The sequence below is a fragment of the Cephus cinctus genome, unplaced genomic scaffold, assembly GCF_000341935.2.
Source record: "Cephus cinctus unplaced genomic scaffold, Ccin1 Ccin1_scaffold0448, whole genome shotgun sequence".
In the NCBI taxonomy this organism is placed as follows: Eukaryota; Metazoa; Arthropoda; class Insecta; order Hymenoptera; family Cephidae; genus Cephus; species Cephus cinctus.
The window spans coordinates 140924-161636 of record NW_014333128.1 but is presented as its reverse complement, the minus strand read 5'-3'; the positions used below and the strand labels follow the sequence as shown (position 1 = coordinate 161636).

General features: G+C 40.3%; 1 protein-coding gene and 3 long non-coding RNA genes across 18 annotated transcripts; 2 read left to right on the top strand and 2 right to left on the bottom strand.

Moving 5' to 3' along the window:
• Positions 1-10: 10 nt before the first annotated feature.
• LOC107267678 lies at positions 11-20578 on the bottom strand. Of its 2 annotated transcripts, none has more exons than XM_015739654.2 (16): positions 20441-20578; positions 9203-9377; positions 7849-7944; positions 7116-7443; positions 6970-7028; positions 6730-6875; positions 6391-6575; positions 6248-6303; positions 5758-5892; positions 5310-5348; positions 4986-5179; positions 3902-4127; positions 1814-1943; positions 1422-1729; positions 1161-1359; positions 11-1062 (listed from the first exon to the last, which is right to left on the bottom strand). In XM_015739654.2, the coding sequence occupies exons 1-16, from the start codon at positions 20490-20492 to the stop codon at positions 898-900; spliced, it is 2493 nt and encodes an 830-aa protein (XP_015595140.1). In that variant the 5' UTR covers positions 20493-20578; the 3' UTR covers positions 11-897. The 2 variants fall into 2 exon arrangements, with proteins under 2 accessions (XP_015595140.1, XP_015595141.1); XM_015739655.2 differs by lacking the exon at positions 3902-4127 and adding an exon at positions 2923-3148.
• Positions 1603-2974, top strand: LOC112494352. The gene is made up of 3 exons (XR_003059676.1): positions 1603-1739; positions 2130-2342; positions 2631-2974. It is a non-coding gene; the product is annotated as an uncharacterized LOC112494352 (long non-coding RNA).
• On the top strand, positions 8038-20447 carry LOC107267684. 14 transcript variants are annotated; one of them, XR_003059651.1, is made up of 17 exons: positions 8040-8579; positions 8795-9157; positions 9235-9516; positions 9609-9926; positions 9987-11004; positions 11219-12314; positions 12386-12651; positions 13381-13592; positions 14331-14470; positions 14550-14728; positions 14865-15073; positions 17159-17447; positions 17701-17872; positions 17979-19112; positions 19184-19432; positions 19541-20027; positions 20250-20447. It is a non-coding gene; the product is annotated as an uncharacterized LOC107267684 (long non-coding RNA). The 14 variants fall into 14 exon arrangements; XR_003059648.1 differs by lacking the exon at positions 20250-20447 and having other exon boundaries at positions 8041-8579; positions 17979-18617; positions 18758-19112; positions 19541-20103; XR_003059649.1 differs by lacking the exon at positions 20250-20447 and having other exon boundaries at positions 8041-8579; positions 19541-19711; positions 19819-20103.
• Positions 14833-17147, bottom strand: LOC112494354. The gene is made up of 2 exons (XR_003059678.1): positions 16329-17147; positions 14833-15339 (listed from the first exon to the last, which is right to left on the bottom strand). It is a non-coding gene; the product is annotated as an uncharacterized LOC112494354 (long non-coding RNA).
• Positions 20579-20713: the final 135 nt, after the last annotated feature.

Genomic DNA, 20713 nt, shown 5'->3' with positions numbered 1-20713 from the left:
TATAAATATGGACGTTGTACCGAAAAGTTTATTTATTAAACGAATTATTATATCTCTAAGTACCTAGGAGGTAACACGACAGATTCTCCCATCTGTGAATCGTACTGACTGTACGTGGCAATTAATTTAATCTTCACGGAACGATCCTCCTCGCGTCTCGAGCTTTCTGTTCGCTGAGGAATGAGAAATCTTGAGGTCGACTCGTTAACAATCAATCAATGATGACGCTCGACCGACGCCAGGCGTCGATTTTTCAAGAGTCTCATACCGTCACTCGCCCAATGCGTCATTCCGGAGTTTCGAAAATCAAGATAAGAACGCTTACGATTATAAATTCTCCGGAAAGATTCTTCGCAAACCTTCGTGGTATTAATATTTTTATTTCTCTATTTCAAATTGGCTGTCGTTCGTCCTGAACAAGGCTCACCAGCCCTGAGCCCTATATCCTACATCTAATATTCCATTAAATATTCCATAGAAATGTACAATCGAAAATTTGTCTAACTGTTACCGCAACAGCGATTCTCTACTTTTGACGTGGTAATATTAAATTTACTTAGAACTTGTTGTTTCACTTACGAATAAAGAAAGCTGGTGAAATTATTTGAAGAATTATAAGGGGCAGGAGACGGAAGAAATGGTTAACGGGTGTTCGATTCATCTTGTCCAAAAATTGAAGTGTCATTTATCCAGTTAAGCCTCCCGAAGACGTCCTTGAACGTAAAGAACTCTTTCAGAAGATTGTGGCAAGAAAAACCCCGTCTCGAAACAGGAGGATCGCGCTCGTTATGGCGACACGCGCCAGCCTTTCGATTCTAACGAGTATTAATCTTAATTGAAGAATGATTATCGCGTAATTGATCGCTGGTGGGTTTTTTTGATTGGCCGTGGCCTATTTCATTCGTGATTGTCGACGTCGTTGTCTATACGGCTACTGCGAATACCAGTTTTGCCCGTCCACGGATAGATGTCAGGACATGCTTGGCACGTTTTCATGTACCGGACGCCACTCTTGTGCCAGAGATTGCAGACCTTGGGGTTGTTGCACTTCTTCGGTCTATCCTGTGCTCATACAAACGAAAAGCCCCATCGCATTAGTAAATAAAGAATGAACCAAAAGATATTTATTTTAAAATATAAACCGTCTTTATCAACACTACCTGATAGTTGCATCCAAAAGGTTCGAAATTGCCCATCAAAGAGGACGGCGTCGGATTTCGTACCCACTGAAGCGCCTGCCAGTTGGTGACCACCCAGACATCTTCCATGGAGACGATAGTATCCAGGAAGGAGATGAAACCTTCCTTGTGATGAGCTTGAGTGAACCAGGCAGCGTGATAGAAGAGTCCAAACGGCGCTCTAAATATACATAAAGCAACGTAAATGTAATGTTCAAACGTGACAGTTCCGAGGTTATCTACCTGTTGGTTGTGTAGTGCCTTTCAAAGTTCTTAATAAGCATCTTGTAAACCCCATCAGCAGTTGGTGGATTGCTGCAAGCATCTCCCATGGAACATCTACCACCGTTAAGATCTTGCCACATGACCATAGGAACTTCCCAGAGTCCCGGATATGATCTGGTGGGACAAGGCGGGATCATACAGTCATGGAAAAGTTTGTAATCCAGAGTGTAAGGCCAGCTGGGTGGTCTGTTCTCATAAATTGGCATGGAAGAATCGTAGGTGAAGTTGGTGTCCCAAAGCATTTTGAACATGTTGTTACCACCGACCTGATAAACCGTAAGTAAGAAACGTCAGCCTAAATAATTTCATCCTAAATCAATCGACTCTAATTAAAAGGAACTGAATATTACCGAAAGGAAGGGCGCTCTCATTCCTCTGACATCTTCCAACTTGACGCCACCATAGGCAGACAAGATTTCTCGTTGTCCAGCAACCTCGCGAGCCCACTTCCGGTGAGAGAATTGCTCACCGAAACTGTGCCTAATTATTACACAAATAATCCATTAATCAAATCCAATCAATCATTTCCGTATAGCGCGAGCAAGCGAATGATCTTCGAAGCAAATGAATGACGGAATCATTAATAACCAAATGAAAAGATGCAACGAATCTCCATGTGTTTATATGCTTAGTTCAAAAGCGAATATTAGTCTTTTCTTTTTTTAGATTGATATCAAATTCATTACGATACACCGTGTGAATGGCCCGATCGACCTAGTCTTTACTGATTGCAACACAATATAGCGTGTCCATAATTGCCAGCTGATGAAATAGTATGTTAGTGTATCAATGATCATACGTCGATAATGAAGAACATGAGCGAAAAAAAGAATTGTCACACTCTGTATAGCAACTCGATTCAAGGAGGAGAAGAAAGAGGTAAAAAAAATGAAACTCTCACTAGACCACGCGATATCGTTACGACATATTCCTGTACAGACCGCATGATCAGAGTTTATCTATCCTGTCCGGAACGCACGTACGTGACTGTCCTTGGATTATCTAAAAGGTCAAGTAGATACCGATCCCGGTATGGGGGTCCGCTCGAAATCGACTGACAATACATTTTTTTTCTTCCTTATCGAACTCCCACGTTTCAATATTGAGGACACGCCTGTCGTTAATCAGCCGTTACCTTTTAGTAAACATTTTTTGCATTTGTTTCAGATTTCCTAGTCCCGTGTCTTCCGCCACAGGCAACGATAATGGTCGTATACGAAAAAGGATCATGGCAAAAAATGATATGGTCTGTTCAATAATCACGTAAGCGATTGTGACAAATACGGATGTTGTCTAATATTATATCCGCCTACTGTGCACTCATATAAATTATATATACAGTAGAGCCATTGTGTCTTATGTACATCCGCCTCTGACGGAAAAAATTGAATTTTGCCTAATTAAAATTTTTATATAATATTCTTTTTAGGTCTACCGTCTTTGGGTGATTGGTACTTACGAGACCGTATGGGAGGCTATTTCGTGACCGGAAGCATAGAGATTTTGAACCTGGCTGTAGTCGGTCCATTCATGCGACACGTAGAAGGTAGCCGAGATGGGACATCCGTTTGGATTTTTGCGTCCTTTCTCAAAGAGGTCAGCGTACAGACCCTTGTTCAGGTCGTTCACGGAATCGTCGAAGGTAAGGAGTACGATTTGCGGTATCTCCTCGGGCAAGTAGTCTCCTGTATTATTCAAAGGATTGTACAGGACAGGAAGGAATGTGGAAATATGTAAGTGTTTCACGGATATTGTTCCAACAGGTATAAATTTTTTTTTGTTGGTCACAATGCAATATGTCCAGTGATTAAGTTTTTTAGGGATTGTTTTTTTGTCGTTATGTCATTGTATGCCATGATTGAGAGTAAATAGAGTTGTGTGAGCCAGAGTTTGAGTGACGTGTGAGAGAGAGAGAGAGAGAGAGAGAAGAAAGAAAGAAAGAAAGAAAAAGAAACCACATATTAGTATGCAGTATTAGTAAACGGCCTTCTCTTTTTCAGAAACGCCTCGATTCAATACGAGTCGTACGATTCAAATGTAAAGGAATTTAATTCATTGCAATAGCAGAAGAAAAAAGGAACGGAGAAAAAGGTAACTCGGTGTGTATATATATATATAAATTCTTGGATAATTTCCTAATATATTTTTCTTAACACAGATTTACAGAAGAATCGTACGGCTCGTGGATATTTGTTGTGCAACAAAATTCAGTCTGAGTGAGTTTGTTGCACGGTGAGAGCAGCGACAGAGAAATCAGAAGAACAAGGAGAAACCGTTATCACTGAGAAATTAATGAATTCCCGAGAAATCAACGCATATGCCCTGACACGTCGATCGTATGATTCGTGATCCAAAAATGCAGAATTTCAGAACGTCCGGAAGCTGTGGCAGCAGATCGTTTCCGTTTTTTTTTCTTCTAAATCTCAATGATGACTTACGAGACTGTATGAGACGCCATCTCGTGGCCGACTGCATAGAGATTTTGCACCTGGCTATAATCGCTCCACTCGTGGGAGACATAGAAGGTGGCCGTAATGGGACACCCGTTAGGATTCTTTCTTCCCTTTTCAAATAGATCCTCGTACAAGGGTTTGTTAAGATCGTTAACTGCGTCGTCAAACGTAAGCAGAACAATCTGCGGCGTCTTGTCGACGGGGATGCCACCTGGATTAATTTATCAAAGGCTCAACTCAAGATGGCTGACAACACCATATCGTACCACATCGACTTCACACGCCTTTGTTAAATGCTGATACGAGATCGTGCACTGTCGGATACTGTATTTCTAATAGCAAAGGTCGCTACGTCGTGATCGTTGGATCGATGATCAATGCGCAACAGAGTAATCATTGTAATCAGTGATGATTATCCTATAGAGCTTAGCGTGACCGATGGGAATTAAAATTCTTTTGGCATTTTCTCTCCGCTCCGTCAGTAAACGTCTGAGACTGTTTCCCACGTTGGCAAAAAATGTTTTCTTATTTTTTTTTGTTTTCTCGAGTCTACCAATATTTTAAACTACACGCGTTCCTTTATTTCTCTCTGTCACGCATTGAATTTTAAGTTGTACTCTAAATAAGAATGGAGTTTAGAATTGCGTAAATACGTAGAGAAACGATTTCCGAGCATCGCCTTAAAGATTCGTCATGATCAAAGACGCACTCGTGCGCACCCAAGATCGACAGGATCTATTTCACTTTCGAGTGTCCCGCGTAACGTGTGTGTAACGTTAGAATCGGAGAAAGTGATTCAGTCGGTTGGGATCGAGCAAGTCAATGGTAAAAATCAACATTCGGAGCGCGAACCATGTGCACCGAAGGTGGTGGAAGAGGTTGCGTCACGTCGTCGCGACGCCCATAAACAGTTCGGACGAGACATTGGACAAAAAGGTAGCACAAAGTCGAAGGCACGATTTGTATACCGAGTATAAACGATACCAGACGTATAATAGAATGAAATTAAAAAAAATTAGGAATAATAAAGATAGTCAAAAAATGCATAAATAAAGCCAAAAACACGTACCAGGTATGTCAGAGCCGCCACAGTTACAATCAGGAAGTAGGCAGACATCTTTTCTACACTTGGCTGCAGGTTTGTCGACCTGGGGCGTCGGGTAAATGGGTGCTGGTCTTGAAGGAGGGAACTTGTAGATATCAACGAATTCCTGAGCCTTGGAAACGATCTCAGTCGACGGTTTCAAAGTGGGTCTGGACCGTCTGGAAGGAAGAGTAGTTTCTTTATATAAAAAAAAATAAAGTCCAAAGGTAACCAGTAAGATTTTCCAGTGAATTAAGGCACGTAGTAAAAATAAGACAAATAATAAATAATTAATTAACAGATACTCACGGAGGTGCTGTACCACGATTGACTTGTGGACGTCCTCGGCTGTAAATTGAAAGAGAAAAATCATCCAATGCGATTCGACCAGTTGACTTGTACCAGCTTAATAAACTCAAGAGTCCGATTGGTCATAGCTATATAAGCTGTATGGACGCGGACACTGTCTTTATGGAGAAAGTAAGAGCAAGCTTTGATTCGTGAAGCCTACACAGCATGGAGCGACGTGTTTGAAGAACCAGTCGGAAGCCAGTGGTACGGCAAAGAAATAAGGAGAGCTACATGCAAGTGCCATTGGGTGTTCAAGAGAAGTCAAAGAGGTCGCAGAGAAATTGGGTCTTGGCCGATGTAAATTCGTTCCTACTTGTCAATTGGAGTTAATTCCATTTAAACGTTATGCCGGACCTCTACCAATTTCTTTTTTTCATTCCTCTAGATTCCTTTCATGCGTACGCACCTTGGAGCAGTAACCGTGTATGGACGTGAGGTTGTACTTGGTGCAACTGGTGCCGTTGTAGTCAAAGGTACAAAAGTATCCACAACAACGTTTGGAGTAGTGACATGAACATTTGGATGGCTCAGTGTATTAGTCCTGTAGATGCAAAATAAATTAATTAACTACAAGATTCCAGAGACAACTCATAACGATTAAAAATAGATTTTTCACATATTCATTATTAATGAGATATTTTTATGTTGATTAGCATCGAAGCTATCTGCATTCTGAACAAAGAAGACAGAGCATGGATGCTGCTGGATCAATGCTGATACTACGTATTAACCATCGTCTGCAACCAGATGGATCAGCAGTGACTCAACTGCGGATGGACGCTCGCACAATTATTATTTTTAACGCTGATACCGAACGCAGCCAAAGGATAGTCTTTTATCTTTGCATGGAATCTCCTTTACATTATTTTACATATTTTTAAACACAACAGACTCACCTTATTGATTGCTGCTGACCGTCGTTGATGCGGAATTTATTTTTGTTCAATTGCGCCTGGACGGGACAATAAAGCAGAAAGGATTAGAGAATAATCAACGAATGAGATTCGGATGGTTCTTGGATGTCTCAAAGTAATATTACCTGATTATCATAGATGTCGTAATCCTGGACAGTCACGTCCTGATTAAGGTTGTATTTGTCATTATCATTAACCGTGACCTTTTTCGGTTTCTGCGTATATTGTTTCGAGCTGGTGACGACCTCAGGTATCCTTATGTTTTCTTGTTGAATCGGTACAGTTTGATTGATCGTATATTGATTATAATCTGTGAGAAAATTAACAAAAAAACGAATTCTTTAATGACTCTTAATGATTCACGAGAGAGAGAGAGAAAGAGAGAGAGAGAGAAATATCTTAAGCCGTTTGTCTACTTAAAAATACGACAGATGTAATAAGCAATGACATCCACGTCTACCAACCGTCGTCCTTGTAGATGGAAACATCATCGTCGTAGATCGTGTAATAAGGATAACTGTCAGAATCGCTGTAGTAAGCTTTCGAAATTACAGGGGCCTCTGTGGAAACGCTTGTTTTCGCAATCCTTGGCGATTCCGAGGGAACGCTCCTGGAGACATAGAGAAAACGTGCTTCGGTGATTCCATAGGGAAGCAGGAAGAAAAGAGTGAGAGAGAGAGAGAGAGAAAATAATATAATTTTACCTATACTGGGATTCTTCAGTCTGAGCGCGAGAATTGACCAAACTGTCCTTCTCCCGTTCCTGAAATTACGGAGAGAGTGGACACGTGGACAAGGCCAACGAGGGAGCCAGTAAAAATGGGGGAAAGTCAGGGCCGGTGAGACTCACGGATATTATGTTGCGACGTAGACCGTCTCTATCGCGTTGAACCTGGCCGATCGTCGATGGTTGACCTCGATAGACCCGCTGCTGCCTATCATTCTCAATTTCAGAGGCGGGTCCGTACTCATCCTCGGAGTAGGTCCTCTGTCGCTGCTGTTGCTGCTGATGTCGCTGACGGACGGGTCTGTCGGTGATTGGAGTCACGGCAGGACTTGAGGTGGTCACGAGAACTTGCTGCCTCTGAACTGTTCTCTGGGACTGTTGTTGTTGCTGTTGTTGCTGTTGTTGCTGCTGCTGCTGTCGCTGTCGCTGTACTGGCTGAACCTTGACGGACCTGAAAAATCATACAAATTTCCAAGTGAACGAAGGTTCCTTGCGAGCTGGTTTTGTCCTTAACGATAAAACGACCTCGGTACAGACCTAGCACGCTTGTCTAGATTAATAGCTAACGTCACGGGCACGAATTCTTGGAGAATTTCACAACCAGGGAGAAATTTTAGCAGTAAACTTGTCACTTTTATAACCTGGTCTCTCTCTCTTGGATTCGTTTCACGGACAGCCGATCGGCTCTTTCACGGATCAATGGAGACGTCCGCGTTCCACGGATTCGACGCTGTTAATTCACCAGGTGTATTTCAGGTGGACCAGATCGAATTCCTGGCGACTGTTCTCCCTGGACTTCTTGCACCTTATTCCGCTCTAGATTTTACTTGAAAATATTATAGGATATCGGGCTCACCTTTCCAAAAGAGGATCAGCCTCGGTCTCCCTTGACGAACTGTCATCCTCGAGACAGCCGACGTTGCGGGGCCAGTCGCAGGTCTGGAGTTCATGGCTGCAAGTAGAAAGGTGGAAATTAAATAAATTAGTCTCGAAATTCTATCCTAACGAATTAATTGTCTCCCCAAGGTATCTCCAGTAAACTCCGGCTAATCCAGTTGCCCCCAGCAGTTTAATTTCTCAAGGATCGATACATATTTGGCACCGCGGTATTTGCTGGTAATTGAATCAGGTTTGCGCCACTTCCATTAGGAAGTTACCAATTTAAGGTAACCTATACCTACGTCTACATACCTACCAAAGGTACCCAGGTACCTTGAAACTGGTCTTGCACGATATCCACGTACATGACTGAATGATATATGGATACAGTAAAAAGGATAAATACAGGTATACAAGTTAGGCAGGTGTAGCAGTTAAATTTGATGATTACATTTTATATCAATTTCAGGTTATGTAGCTGCATATGTATTACACAAGGTAATACACAGCCTAGACAAACTCCTTTTACCACGAGTATCGTACTCCCAGACTCGAAGCGTACTTTGAAAGCATCTAGGTACTCGCACATGGATACACTGCCTTCTTCTTTGAAGAATAACATTTTTCTCGATTTCGCGATACTCTTTTACATAATCCATGGGAACGGACGCGTCGGGAAGCTACGTCTCTTCTATTCACCAGGAATAGGTACACGATATTTTTCCGTATTGCTTTCTCGACTACTTTTTTTTCCTCCGCCATCTTTGACTATTCGCATACAATTTTTCTCGTGTAACGAGCCTTCTGCATTACCATTTACATCAGCAAATTAACGTTAGCATTAAAACCCGTACTAATTATCCAGTAATTAATGGCGTTAAACACGCTCAGGCTCTGCTTCATCAGCGATGATCCTTTCTAAGGTGGATATGCAAGATACTCCAAACTGTCAGAGAGACCTGCAATACCGATCTACCGATAGCTGGTGTATGGCTTATGTAAATGGAAGGTCGATGAATCATCGGATCGTCGCTCGGAGTCATCGTCTTGGTTACTGATGCACCGTTTAGAATTGATCGGTGGGATCCATTGATCTTCAAGATGATAATCTCCAAGGAACCAATCATTCCTCTACACCAGCTAGCATACTAATTATCGATCGAGCTAGCTGGCGACTCGTGGTCACTGCTACCAACTGACAGTTGTACGATACTCGTGATGTCATCCGGTTCACTTCTGTTTTCTCATTTTCTCTTTCGTTCAGCCGACCGTTCAGGAACATCCCAGTGAGTAGATCAGTCATTGAGAATCCAATAATTTAATCAACTGACCTGTACATGAGACCCCCTGTGCATGATTCCAGAAGCGCACCCCCGAAGACGCAGACGTAGTACTGAGTGCAATCACGTGGATGAGGATAGTAGCCGAATTCTTCGGGGCATTCAAAATCCAGAGCAGCATCGTTCCGACTGGCACGTGTACTCCTGGGCGTGTTACGCTGAGAATCTGCAAGCAGCGACAACGTCTGATTAGAATATAGTAATTGAAAAAGTCGGAGATCGTTAGTCAAGTAAATTAATTAAGGACGCAGTTCAGATCGGTTAACGGAAAAATAATTGGAAGAACCGGAGAATTACACGTGCTGGTAATACAATTTTATAATGAGAATCCAGTCGTTATGCTAGATCGTAATTTTGTTATAAAATGGAATACAAATTTTTTTCTTTCCTTTTCCAGTTAACCACATTGTTACGGAAAGCAATCAAAGTCTACTGGCACAATACGGATTGGCGCAACCGAATTAACCTACTGCTGTTCCCTTAATTACGAAGGATCGTTAAGAAAAACGTTAATTCGTTCCACGGCGTCGATAATAAATCCCAGGCGCACGCGAAACGCAACGCCGATGATAGGTTATGTCATGTATTATATTTCTCTTGACGAACAATACAAAGGATCTACAGCGGGACTGGGAGCGTTTGGATTAATTGAAGAATAAAAATTAATGGGAATTTAAATAAAAGAACAGATATAAAGAGCCTACTTAAATTCCACGTAAGTTTGTTATGTCAAACTACCAAATTGCTTCTTGCCTCAAACTGCAACTAATTCCAGTGTTAACTCGCGTGTCTGTTCCCATGCTCCGTGCAGAGAGAATACGAGACAAAACCGTTACGTAATCGTTACGAACGTTACGGAGTCACCGAGTTACTGCCTAATAACGGACATAATGAATCTGCGTGGAACCCAGAGCCAAAGGCAATACAGGACGAGTCTCTGGAGTCTGTGGTTTATGTTGCGGAGCAAGAACAATTAGATCGCTATTATTGTCAGCACGCTCAGCTTGCGATTCAGAATTGAGGAAAGACTGAGGAAATAATCGATGCTGTTACGCCTATGCATAATGTATACAGCGATAGAAGTTAATAGCGGCAGAGCGGTAATAAGTGCATAAAATGAAGTCCAGTTGATTTCCTGGCGACATTGGCTGTGTCTATCGCTATCTCTCTCTCGCTCATCTTTGTCATTCAGACTCGTTCGTCTTTGTCAGATGGTAATGCCAAAGTTGAAGGATAATCAGGAAATTATTTAGACAGTTAATTATTTAATTATTCACTAAGACGTCATTCGCGACGATAGATATCACGTTATGATTTCTACTAGCGATAGACTGGCGAGTGTGACATTTAAAAAAATGTCTTGTCTAAGCAGTTTTTTTTGTGTAAATAAATTTTTCAAAAATTCCTCAACCGAGGACACTCGTATTGACGGAAGTTAATGCGAGATCTTTATTTTGTTCGTGAGAAATAATGTAAATTTGTACAGCGAACGTCAATGGCCGCGTGTTACTTGTGTATACCATATATAAGAAACGTAAGCCAGGGTAAGGTTAGGTAAGGTAAGATAAGGCGGAACCGTAAGGCAGTGCAAGGGAGAATTTAGCAAGGCGGGAGAAGTGAAAGTCATGCGAATGATAGAGAGAGCCCAGGATAAAAGAGTCGTCGAGTGAATGAGTGAAAGTGAGTCGGAATACCGAAGTCGGGGTTTCAGAAACTGGAGCATGGCTTGCATAATATCGGACAGTTTGAACAGTTTAAGAGTCCCGTAACGTGAATACGCCTCGTGGACATTTGTAAGTAAACAAAAAAAAAAAAGAAGGAATAATATAAATTCAGAGGTTTGATATTGCACAAATATTATTCACGAGCTGGACTTTATCAGCCGTTATCGTTTAACGAAAGCGAACACGGGAGAATCGAGAAAAGAATTATTCCCTTGCACGCTCACTGGTCACCAGAAGTACAACGCTCTCGGTTCTGTTATTTTGTACATTGCATTATTAACAGGACTTGCTTAACGGTTGCAATGGATGAAGCCTTGCCTGCCAGGGAATTGGGAACGAGGCGGATTTTAATTTCTAATCGCGCCTTAACAGATGTTGATACGCAACCACGTTCTGCAGCCAACTTCAGTCTGCTACGTCGCACGGTTGTGCCACAATGGAAATTATGCGAAACGGGAATCCGTTTGGAGGTTAGGATAACTTCGTTAAGTAAGGTGCGCCACTGTTACTTCCATATCAAGGACGTTCCTTGGCCAGAACAATAGTTCTGTTATCTCGCATTCACCACTATGAAATGACCTCGGACCAATCGCTTCCGATCTTTTGATAACGCAATGCAAACCCCCTGGAGAGTCATTGTGTTTGATCAGCACTGAAATCTGGAGCAGGTCGACATCCACGATCTAACGAAACTCCTGAAGAATTTCCACATCGACTATCCGAAGCACTGCTGCCATTTGAAATTCTCTAAAATAAATATGATGCGTTAATGCCGATCGTGAATTGCATTGATTATGTTACAGAACGCAACAGTAACGCCCTCTCAGGAATCCCCCTGTTACTACAGAGATCTCGACCTGGACGGTATTTGATATTTGATCTCACGATCCTCGACAAGGCCTCCAGAGTGCTTGGAAGTCACGAGAGTCTTGGAATAAATAGGAAAAGTCCTTTCAAAAGCCAATAGCAATAGTATGCTGTTAATGCAGGGCGGGGATCGTTCGCAGAGTGTCTACGCTGCACGTTGCGCACACCGAATCCATCTAGACAATGGCTATATAGATACGTAGGAATAATGGCGTCCCTTCTAACGAGCCTAGACCGGCGAACCGGTCGCAAGTCTACGAAATGGTGGGAATGGAAAGATATTGGACCGTAAAAGAAGGCTGCACTGTACTGCACTGCACTGCGCCATATTACAGTGCTTCAGGCTCTGAAATCAGTGCTTTGCCAATCTCCGTATCTCACCTTTGCTATCTATATATGTATAGTGAATTGCCCAGTCAGGATAGGAGGTATATATACTTGGAAGCGTATATATTATTACGTGGCGATAAACAGCCTCTTGTAGAGCTGTATACGTGGATCTCTATACTGAGGTAAGTACTGAGACTCCAGACACTGAGAATGCAACTCCTCCCACGTGCACTGTTTCCTATTCTTTACCTAGAGCCAGTTCTGCGAAGGTGGAGGTACCAGGTTATTTTACTCTGGTGCAATAAAAGGGCATGCATCTACGTGCTCTATATATATATACCTGGTGATTCTTGTAGGAGTTTTAAAAGACATGCTGAATATGGAAATACAATCGAATGTCCTTGCTGGTTTTAATAATTCTTCACGCTGACTTCTGACTCTTGAGATTGCACCGGGGAACTCTTGAGAAAATACTTCCGTTCTTGGAAGACTGCTTAGAATTACAAGAAAGACGCAGAGGTATTCTTAATCACGGTCTGAGATTGTATACTATATATATCCATGGTGATTGTCACACGGTATCCTACTCTGAAATCGTATACACGGATTGCTCAATGTATTATTGACCAGGCTCCTTCCATGGCATTTATTTTTCATTCTCCTTGTCATTGAGCAACATTTAGATTTAAAATACCCAGGCCACTTTGCCGACTTCACAGATATCTAATTCAGGTGGATTTGGCAATTGCTTCTGTACTAATTCACCAAGAGTCGTGTACTCAATTCACAATTACAATTCAGTATGTACAGCGTGTAAACAGTACAAATTACTATATCACTCGTATACGTTTACAAAACATGAATGGGCATACAAAGCATAAAGAAATTACTGAACGGATGTAAACGAATATCTGCGGTTGTTACTAATCATTTTTTTCTTCTGTCGGTAATTGCCGACGATAGGCGGACAGGTGTCGCTGTCTTTTTCTTCCTTACCTATCCAGCCGACCGTTTCGTCTGTCAATCTTTTTAGAATTCTTTCACCAAACTCTTACCTCTCTGAAAATGTTCTGTCGCTATCGATTATTATTTTTTGTCAGCTCTCTTCGACCAATCCACATTAATCGATAATGATCTCGTGCTCGGTTCTCGCGTAATTTTTATCCTGTCAACGATTACGCAAAACATTTTGTCCCGCTGCCCCGCCCGTCATGCTTCACGTAACTTATATTATCAATTCGGCGACAGGAGTGGACTCCATTTTATGTAAGTTTACATCACAGACTGGAACGCGACTCTCCCGCAAAAGGAGTATCGCAATAGTTACGGAGTATCACGACGATCGACGCTTTGGCATCGGGACGTCATGAGTTAACCTATAGAGAAATGCGTCCTTGAATCCTCAATCACGGAATTCCACAATCAGCTGACAGACTGCCAAGCGAGTCATGTCACACAGAGTAAGTATCTACTTAAATGAAAATGAATTAAAGAACAAGAAGTTAATATAAAATATGGTCGAAAAATTTCTTCAAGAATTTTACAAACTTTATATATCTATATACACGTGCCAGTTGACCCCCAGTCCCGGTTCAAATTAATGGCAGGGTCACTGGTGGAATAAGAGCAAGTCATTAGACATTTTCGGGCTGTCAAGAATGTTGCACCACGCCCGTTCAAAAATCAGCCTTGACCAATGACTCTCAGCAATCACAGCACTCCTCAGTACACTGGAGAGCAAGCGTTACGTTGCTCCAATTTCTCAATTAAAACAAACCACTCTTGTCAGCCATTACCATACATCCATACATCAACCAAAGTGTGACCAGCCACTGTTTATTATTCTACAAGATTCAAAAATATGATTTACGATCACAGCATCACTTTCTACTGTATCGTTAGTAGGTCTGTCAATATTGCCAAAGTCCAGATTCGATTATCAGGTAATTCGACTCGTTCCTGAGATCCAGGGAAAGGCGTTAGAGTGCCAAGTCAAGGCTAGGCATGTACATACGTATAAGAATATTGAGGCGTTACCAGTAAATATATATATATATGGTGAAACAACATATATCAACTGTTCATTGGCACATACGAGTTCTGTACCTTCACCCACGAAACCACTGGACTTATTATTGCACGTAACGCCTGATATTGTCCAATATAAATGCGTACAGGGCTTCGTTATATGTTTGCAGATCCTGTCGACGCACTAAAGAGAGAAACTCGTACAACAATAAGCGTTATGACAGACAGTTACAAGACCTGGCGATAGAAAACAACGAGAAAATATGCCTAATAGATGTTAAAGGAGAGCGAGAGAGACAAGAGAAAAAAGGTAGGTCAATCTAATACATGTCATTATCCACTGCAAGCGACATTGAATTAATATATGGAACTGTCCACCATTTTACTAGAATCTACAGTAGGAATAAAAGATACGTTGCTGATCTTCGTATAATACCAATGATTGTCCAGACGATGCTTGAAAATTTTGAGAAAGGTATTTGGTCATGAATTTGACTCGACAAGTATTTCTGTCCTCGTCTGGCGCACGTGGTCGCGCATAGGACCGTCTTTCTCGCACTCACGGCAGGTATAGCAACTTTGAAAAATCTTTGACTCGAATGCTAAATTTGAAAAATTCATACAGTGACTGCTGGTTAGGTTAAGTTCGTTCAATATGGATACAGCAGATTGTTCAGAAGCAATAATACTCTTTATTGATACAGGGTTATATATGTTTCGACTGTGTACGATTAACGATAAGGTTTCCACGGGTCTGTGGTACTTCAACCGATCCCACGGATCGATCAAGGCTTTACGTTACTTTCTGGATCGACCACGGGAAAGGCAGCCAAGCCCGTTCCTTTTACTGGACGCCATTACTAAATGCTCTGTGAAACATTGGCGGAAGTAAGGTCGAACATCGATTAAGAGAGTAAGGTCGAATCGCTTCCTGGAATGGATACGTTCGTATTTTTTTTATTCACCATCAATTTTACCAGCCGTTTAAATTCTTCGAGTTGACGATATTGTATCGATATATCTCGATAGAAATTAAATCCGCATCATTATTGTTACTGTTATTTCTTAGCATACCACATCACCTTGATTGAGATCCGCTTCAATGTGATTTTATCGAAAAGACCGGCATTTTGTGTATGTATTAGGATCTCGCGTGGTATTGAATTTTACTGTATTTTACTGAAAGTTGTGTAAATGGGTTAGTTGAGGAGATTAAAAATAAAAAAGAAACGATGCTATTTTTAAACTTATTTTTTGGTTACCCGCGATTATTGGCGTTTCGTTGTGAAATATTTTTTTTGTTTTAACGAATTTCTATATTTTTAGGGTGGTGAAAATAGAGAAACATTATTATGAAATTTAATCAAAATTTTTACATGCTAATTTATACGTTATGATAACGTGTTACACGTTAAATGCTACGCTCGTTCAACAGTCTAACACGTCCTTAAGGTGTTATTAGCATTAGACGTTATTATCGTTATTCTCAGAAACCAAATGCAATAGATATGATCACGACTGTGGTCCATGACTATTCTCAAGCGTTGAGAAACTTTGACTATTGGCATTTTTAATAATTTCATCATCCTAGCCGAGATATTTGTTGTTACATAATGTGACGCATCTTCGAGGACACATATTGGCTCCATGTGTTTATCAAACATTAAAACCACGATACGCGAGAATCTAATGAAAATTTTGGAAATAAAAACAGAAAGAGGACAAAGAATTGTTACCAACCTCAATACTTGAATGCATGTATATTCGTAAAGATTCGTAAATTAACGAGATTATTTTTATATTCGCGTAAATATAATTTTGTTGAATTTTTCATAAAAATCGAAGGTCCTTCGTGACCTGACGCAGTCGAAACGTGAAGACGATTTCAAACAGGATGATGAATGTCCGTCATTAGTTGGATCCGGCTTTCTCGCGAAATATCATCCAAGTAATGGCGACTCGAAATTGGGGAAGGGTATAAAAGAGAGATGGATGGATAGAGATATATAAAAAATGAATAATAATAAAATATCACCCGAGCGTTTCGTCGAGAATTCAAAATTCGATCCTGTAACAGCTTTCTCGGGAATTTACTGAATTTCATTTCTTTCGTATAAAGGCGATAGAGGGAAAGGGAATATTATTTAAATAAACATGAAAATAAATACCAATAAATGGGGTTCCTGGCGAATTAAGAGTTCATTGAACATTAACAAGTTTCTTGATAGAGTCACGTGTATATAGTTCTGGCTTCTAATGTATAATCCTGGCTTGAAACGATTTGCTGGACTAACGACGCGCGACATTTAAATAATAACCGCCAAATTCGGTCACGAGTCTTCTTTCTATAGTAAACTTTCACTGGACGATGATGATCACGTAGGTGTGTCCGGCTCGTCCGTATTGATTTCTAATAGGGAGACACGATCGAAAGGAAAAATATATTTGACAACGAGTTCGACTGTTTTTTCCTCTCATGACGTCTACGAGAGTCCGCCTTAAGGATACAATTTCAACTATTTCGTAATTACGGACATCACTTTGCTGGCTTACGGATTTTAATGAAAAACCCACATTTTTGCTCTGGTAGTAATTAATTTTTTTTTTCAATTTAACACTCGAGCAATTAGGATAATCGGGTCTTGTGCCATTGACCGGGAAATTCAAACGTTCGACGTGCACTTGAAAATTTTTTTTTAGTTTGTTCATAATTCTATTCTCTCTCTATGAATCCTTCATCGATTATGCCAGAAAGTAACGTTAGAGATCATCAAAGAATTTCAAAGGAATTAAGACGATGTTATATACTATATATATATATGTGTGTGTGTGTGTGTGTGTATACCTTGATTTAAACCCGCGAGATTCAATTGGGTAATCGGTCGTATTCAAATAGATGCGTCAATCATAAAAAGTTACTTAACGGTAATCAGTAATCATCATAAAGAATTTTTTTGTACCGAATATACTATGACTCTTGTATTTTGTATCTTTACAGACTCAAGTCATTATAGTGGGACATGGATATCTGAGCGGCTTTTAGTTGCCGCTTAAGGCTCCATAACGTTCATAATACAAATTACATATTTCCTAGTGACAAAAAAATCATTTCAAAAGAATACAAAATTCCCTAAACAATGGTAATACAAAAATAATATGTAAGAAGAGGATCCATGGATGAAGACGCTAATGATTCATCCAACGACCAAGCCCACAGAGGATGCAACCGATATAAGAACATCAGAATCGAATCCTTGATTAGTATTCTTAAATAAAAAATGCACCAGGTATAAATAAAAATCATACAAGTCTGTAGTGTAAGTGTTGAAGTCTACTTTTTGTTCTATCTACTTTTCTTTTTTCATTAAAACGAAAGTGAACTCCAATCCCATAGGCATCTCGTGATTTCCCATCTATGCTAATTCAGCAGTAGAATACTGATTACGAATGCCTGCTAATTACTAGGAGCCTATATTCAGCCCACTGAGTATAGGTGCCCATCTGCATAGATGAGAATCTGATTCTTTTTCCCTAACACAGGAATATCGTACTCTTGGAAAAAAGAAGGAGGAAAAAGAACGTGGACACAGTTAAAATTCTGAAAGAAGAAAGAGAATTCAAATATCACCTATAATCCAGCCAGAGCTTCCCTATGAGATTATACGAGTGGGAGCAGCCATTGGATTGCGTTACCGGCGTCACTTATGCAGTGGTTATTTTTTTTTTTCATAAATTTCTCGCCTACTGACGTAATAGGGCATCCAGTCGGACAATGGTTGCTGCTTGGCTATTTCAACTGAACGCCTTCCCTTTTCCAGTTAACCAATCCACGGTGAAAGAGCAAGTAGCATCCGTTTCCCATAGTACGAGCCAGAGTAAAAGTACAGGTATGATCGTATGTGGGAAAAATGATAAATTAAAGAAAAAACTATCCAAGGACAATTACTAGGGAGAAAAATAAAAACGATATAATATATATAACGAAAAGGTAAATGTTCATCAGCTTTAATAACACTTGCGCAAGTTATATTTCGAACGGAATTTCAAATCGTCCCGGGTTCTTTCGCAACGTACATTTTTCCCATGGGATTTAATAGATGGCGCATTAGACCATAGAGTATACAGTACGTACATAGAATAGAGATACAGTAGGTGGAAGGTGACGGTATTAAATTAACCCTACCAAACTCTGAAAACAGCGCTGTGCGGCTTCGTGTAATCAAGCGTCCGCACGATATTCCCTGTGACCGTTTTCTTCGCGCACGTGCGAAAGTGGCGTAAGTCGTTGATTTCGCTGAGCGCAACGAAGGTTTCACCTTACGTTTCCTCGCAATGATACCGGGTAGACATATTATAGAATGCCATATTGAAAATAGTTTTAAAAAATTCAAACGCTCCGTAACGAGAGTGACAAACATTTTACGAGAAACAGTAAAACTTGCCAACCGGTATGAAAGGTATACAAGATTAATTGTAGTTACATATATATACTTTTTTTCCAGCATTCCTAGAGGGTAATAATATATCAATAAAGAATAGCCCCTGGCGTCGTGGCGTAACTCATGAAAATCACTCTTGCTCTTTTCCTTTTTCAAAGGTTTACTGACCGACAGCCTCTGTGAGATTCGTATCTACGCGAAGAAGAGAGATAAGGACGAAATGAAAAAAAAACTAGGTTGGAGAAAATGCATCGCCTGGTAAATGGTGAATCAGGCTCGCTCAACTTTAATCTTAAAGGCAATCAGAAGATATCAGGATACCGCAGATACGTGTAGCTAAGTTAGCCATGGAGTAAGGATGAGAATAATTGAAGAACGGGTAGGAATACCTGACCTACGTTACTGCTGGATAAAATCCAGTAACCCTTTTCTTGATAATTGGCAAAAAAGGATTATTGCCAAGAAGGATAATCTGCTGAGGTTTGAATTTACCAGGACTTGAAAAACTGTAAGGTAAGTGTTTATTATTATCGTTATGGCGCCTACGCTACACAGGATCCGGCTTGATATTAGAATTTGAATAGTTGTTACAGTTGGTATTCCTTAGCGAGACCGTTGGTACGTACCCTATCTACCTACAATCCTGGCTTAACCGGTAAACAGATATTTGTAATACCAGCAGTAAGGATTTCGTAAAGCGACAAACCTTTTTTTCCTGCACACAAAACGACTACGTGAGACATTGCGAGATCTTCGCTACAGGAGTCTGGATAAATAATAGCTTACAGCTAAAATGCAGAATGTAACAAGAAGAAGAAATTGATGCAATGGAGGTACAATAATTTATATAATAAAATGACTGAGTATGTTCAGATAATGAAATTGAAATATTACCGTCTTGTGGACAGTAAAATATTTGTACTTTTCTTTTTTTTTTTCAGTGACTTAACACCCTCGGACGTACCTCAGGTATATGCACAGGATGTAGTTTATATATATATATTTCTGTCCATTTCCGCGTGCACCGGTTATTCAACGGTCCCTCTTACGCAATTTATACTCTACTGACATTTTCATGGATCACGTAGTACAGTAAGACGGCTACGAGTTTCGTACGTATTTATCTTGCATATACGTTTCACAGTCTAGTGGGTTAAATTTGTAGCAATATACATTTGCTAACTGTTAGAATGAATTTAATTATAATTGACTGTTAAAGGAGAATCAAGCGGCTTGTATATTTTCTGATCGATTTCTACTGCGGTAAAGGAATCCGATCGTCCGTGAAAGGAACTATCGCGTAACGCTTTGGCTTTACTATCAATGTCAAAAATCTTGAGGTACCCGTGAGAATGATTGTAAGGAAAAAAAAACAGGCTGCCTGAAATTTTCCAAAAGAAACTAGGTGTTACGTGGATACCTCGTTCGGTGAGTGTATTTTATAAAAATGTTCAAGACTTCCGGTTCCTTTGAACTTTAGTAAAGAAATGAGGAAGCCTTTAAATGGTAAATACAAAATAATGAAATTGCTTGTGTGTTAAATGAATAACTATTATAAAATATGTATAGTCATTATGTGTCTGCGCTTTGTGCACATCCAGTCTCTTCTATAAATGGTATCTCCGAAAGGCCTAACATTTTCCACAGCAGAGTGGAAGAACCGTCGATAATCATAAAGGTCGGTGTCGTAAAAGTGGAAACTCATCCTGGATCGTACAGCGACTCCTTTCAAGCATTAAAAACGAAGCAGCACGCTTTGTTAGTTACCCAGCCGTTAAAAATTCAAGACGTTACTTATTGCAAGAAAATTAAGAAGAAGAAAAAAACAAAAGGAAACTCACCCCCGCTGGATATGACCGCCAGTACGAGTATCACGCTCTTGAGGATTAACATTTTTTAATATAAAAATTCCTTGTCGACAGTGATAAGAGATACTATCGACTGACAGGACTTTTAATATCCTTTGTAAAGTCTCCACGTTAATTGTGTGATTCAAATTAAGGGCATCAGAGAGAAAACAAAATTTTTTAATTTTCAACAATTCTATTTATCTCTCTCTCTCTCTCTCTCTCTCTCTCTCGCTTGTATAAACCCCGCACTTTAATTCAGAGTCC

What these genes read in the sequence shown, in the direction of transcription:
- LOC107267678 (XM_015739654.2), bottom strand. Translation starts at nt 20,492, where the DNA reads ATGTTAATCCTCAAGAGCGTGATACTCGTACTGGCGGTCATATCCAGC. An exon ending in TGGCGGCTCTGACATACCTG is followed by an intron (nt 4,128 to 4,985) that starts GTACGTGTTTTT and finishes AAATTAATCCAG; the next exon opens with GTGGCATCCCCGTCGACAAG. An exon ending in TGAGAGCGCCCTTCCTTTCG is followed by an intron (nt 1,730 to 1,813) that starts GTAATATTCAGT and finishes ACGGTTTATCAG; the next exon opens with GTCGGTGGTAACAACATGTT.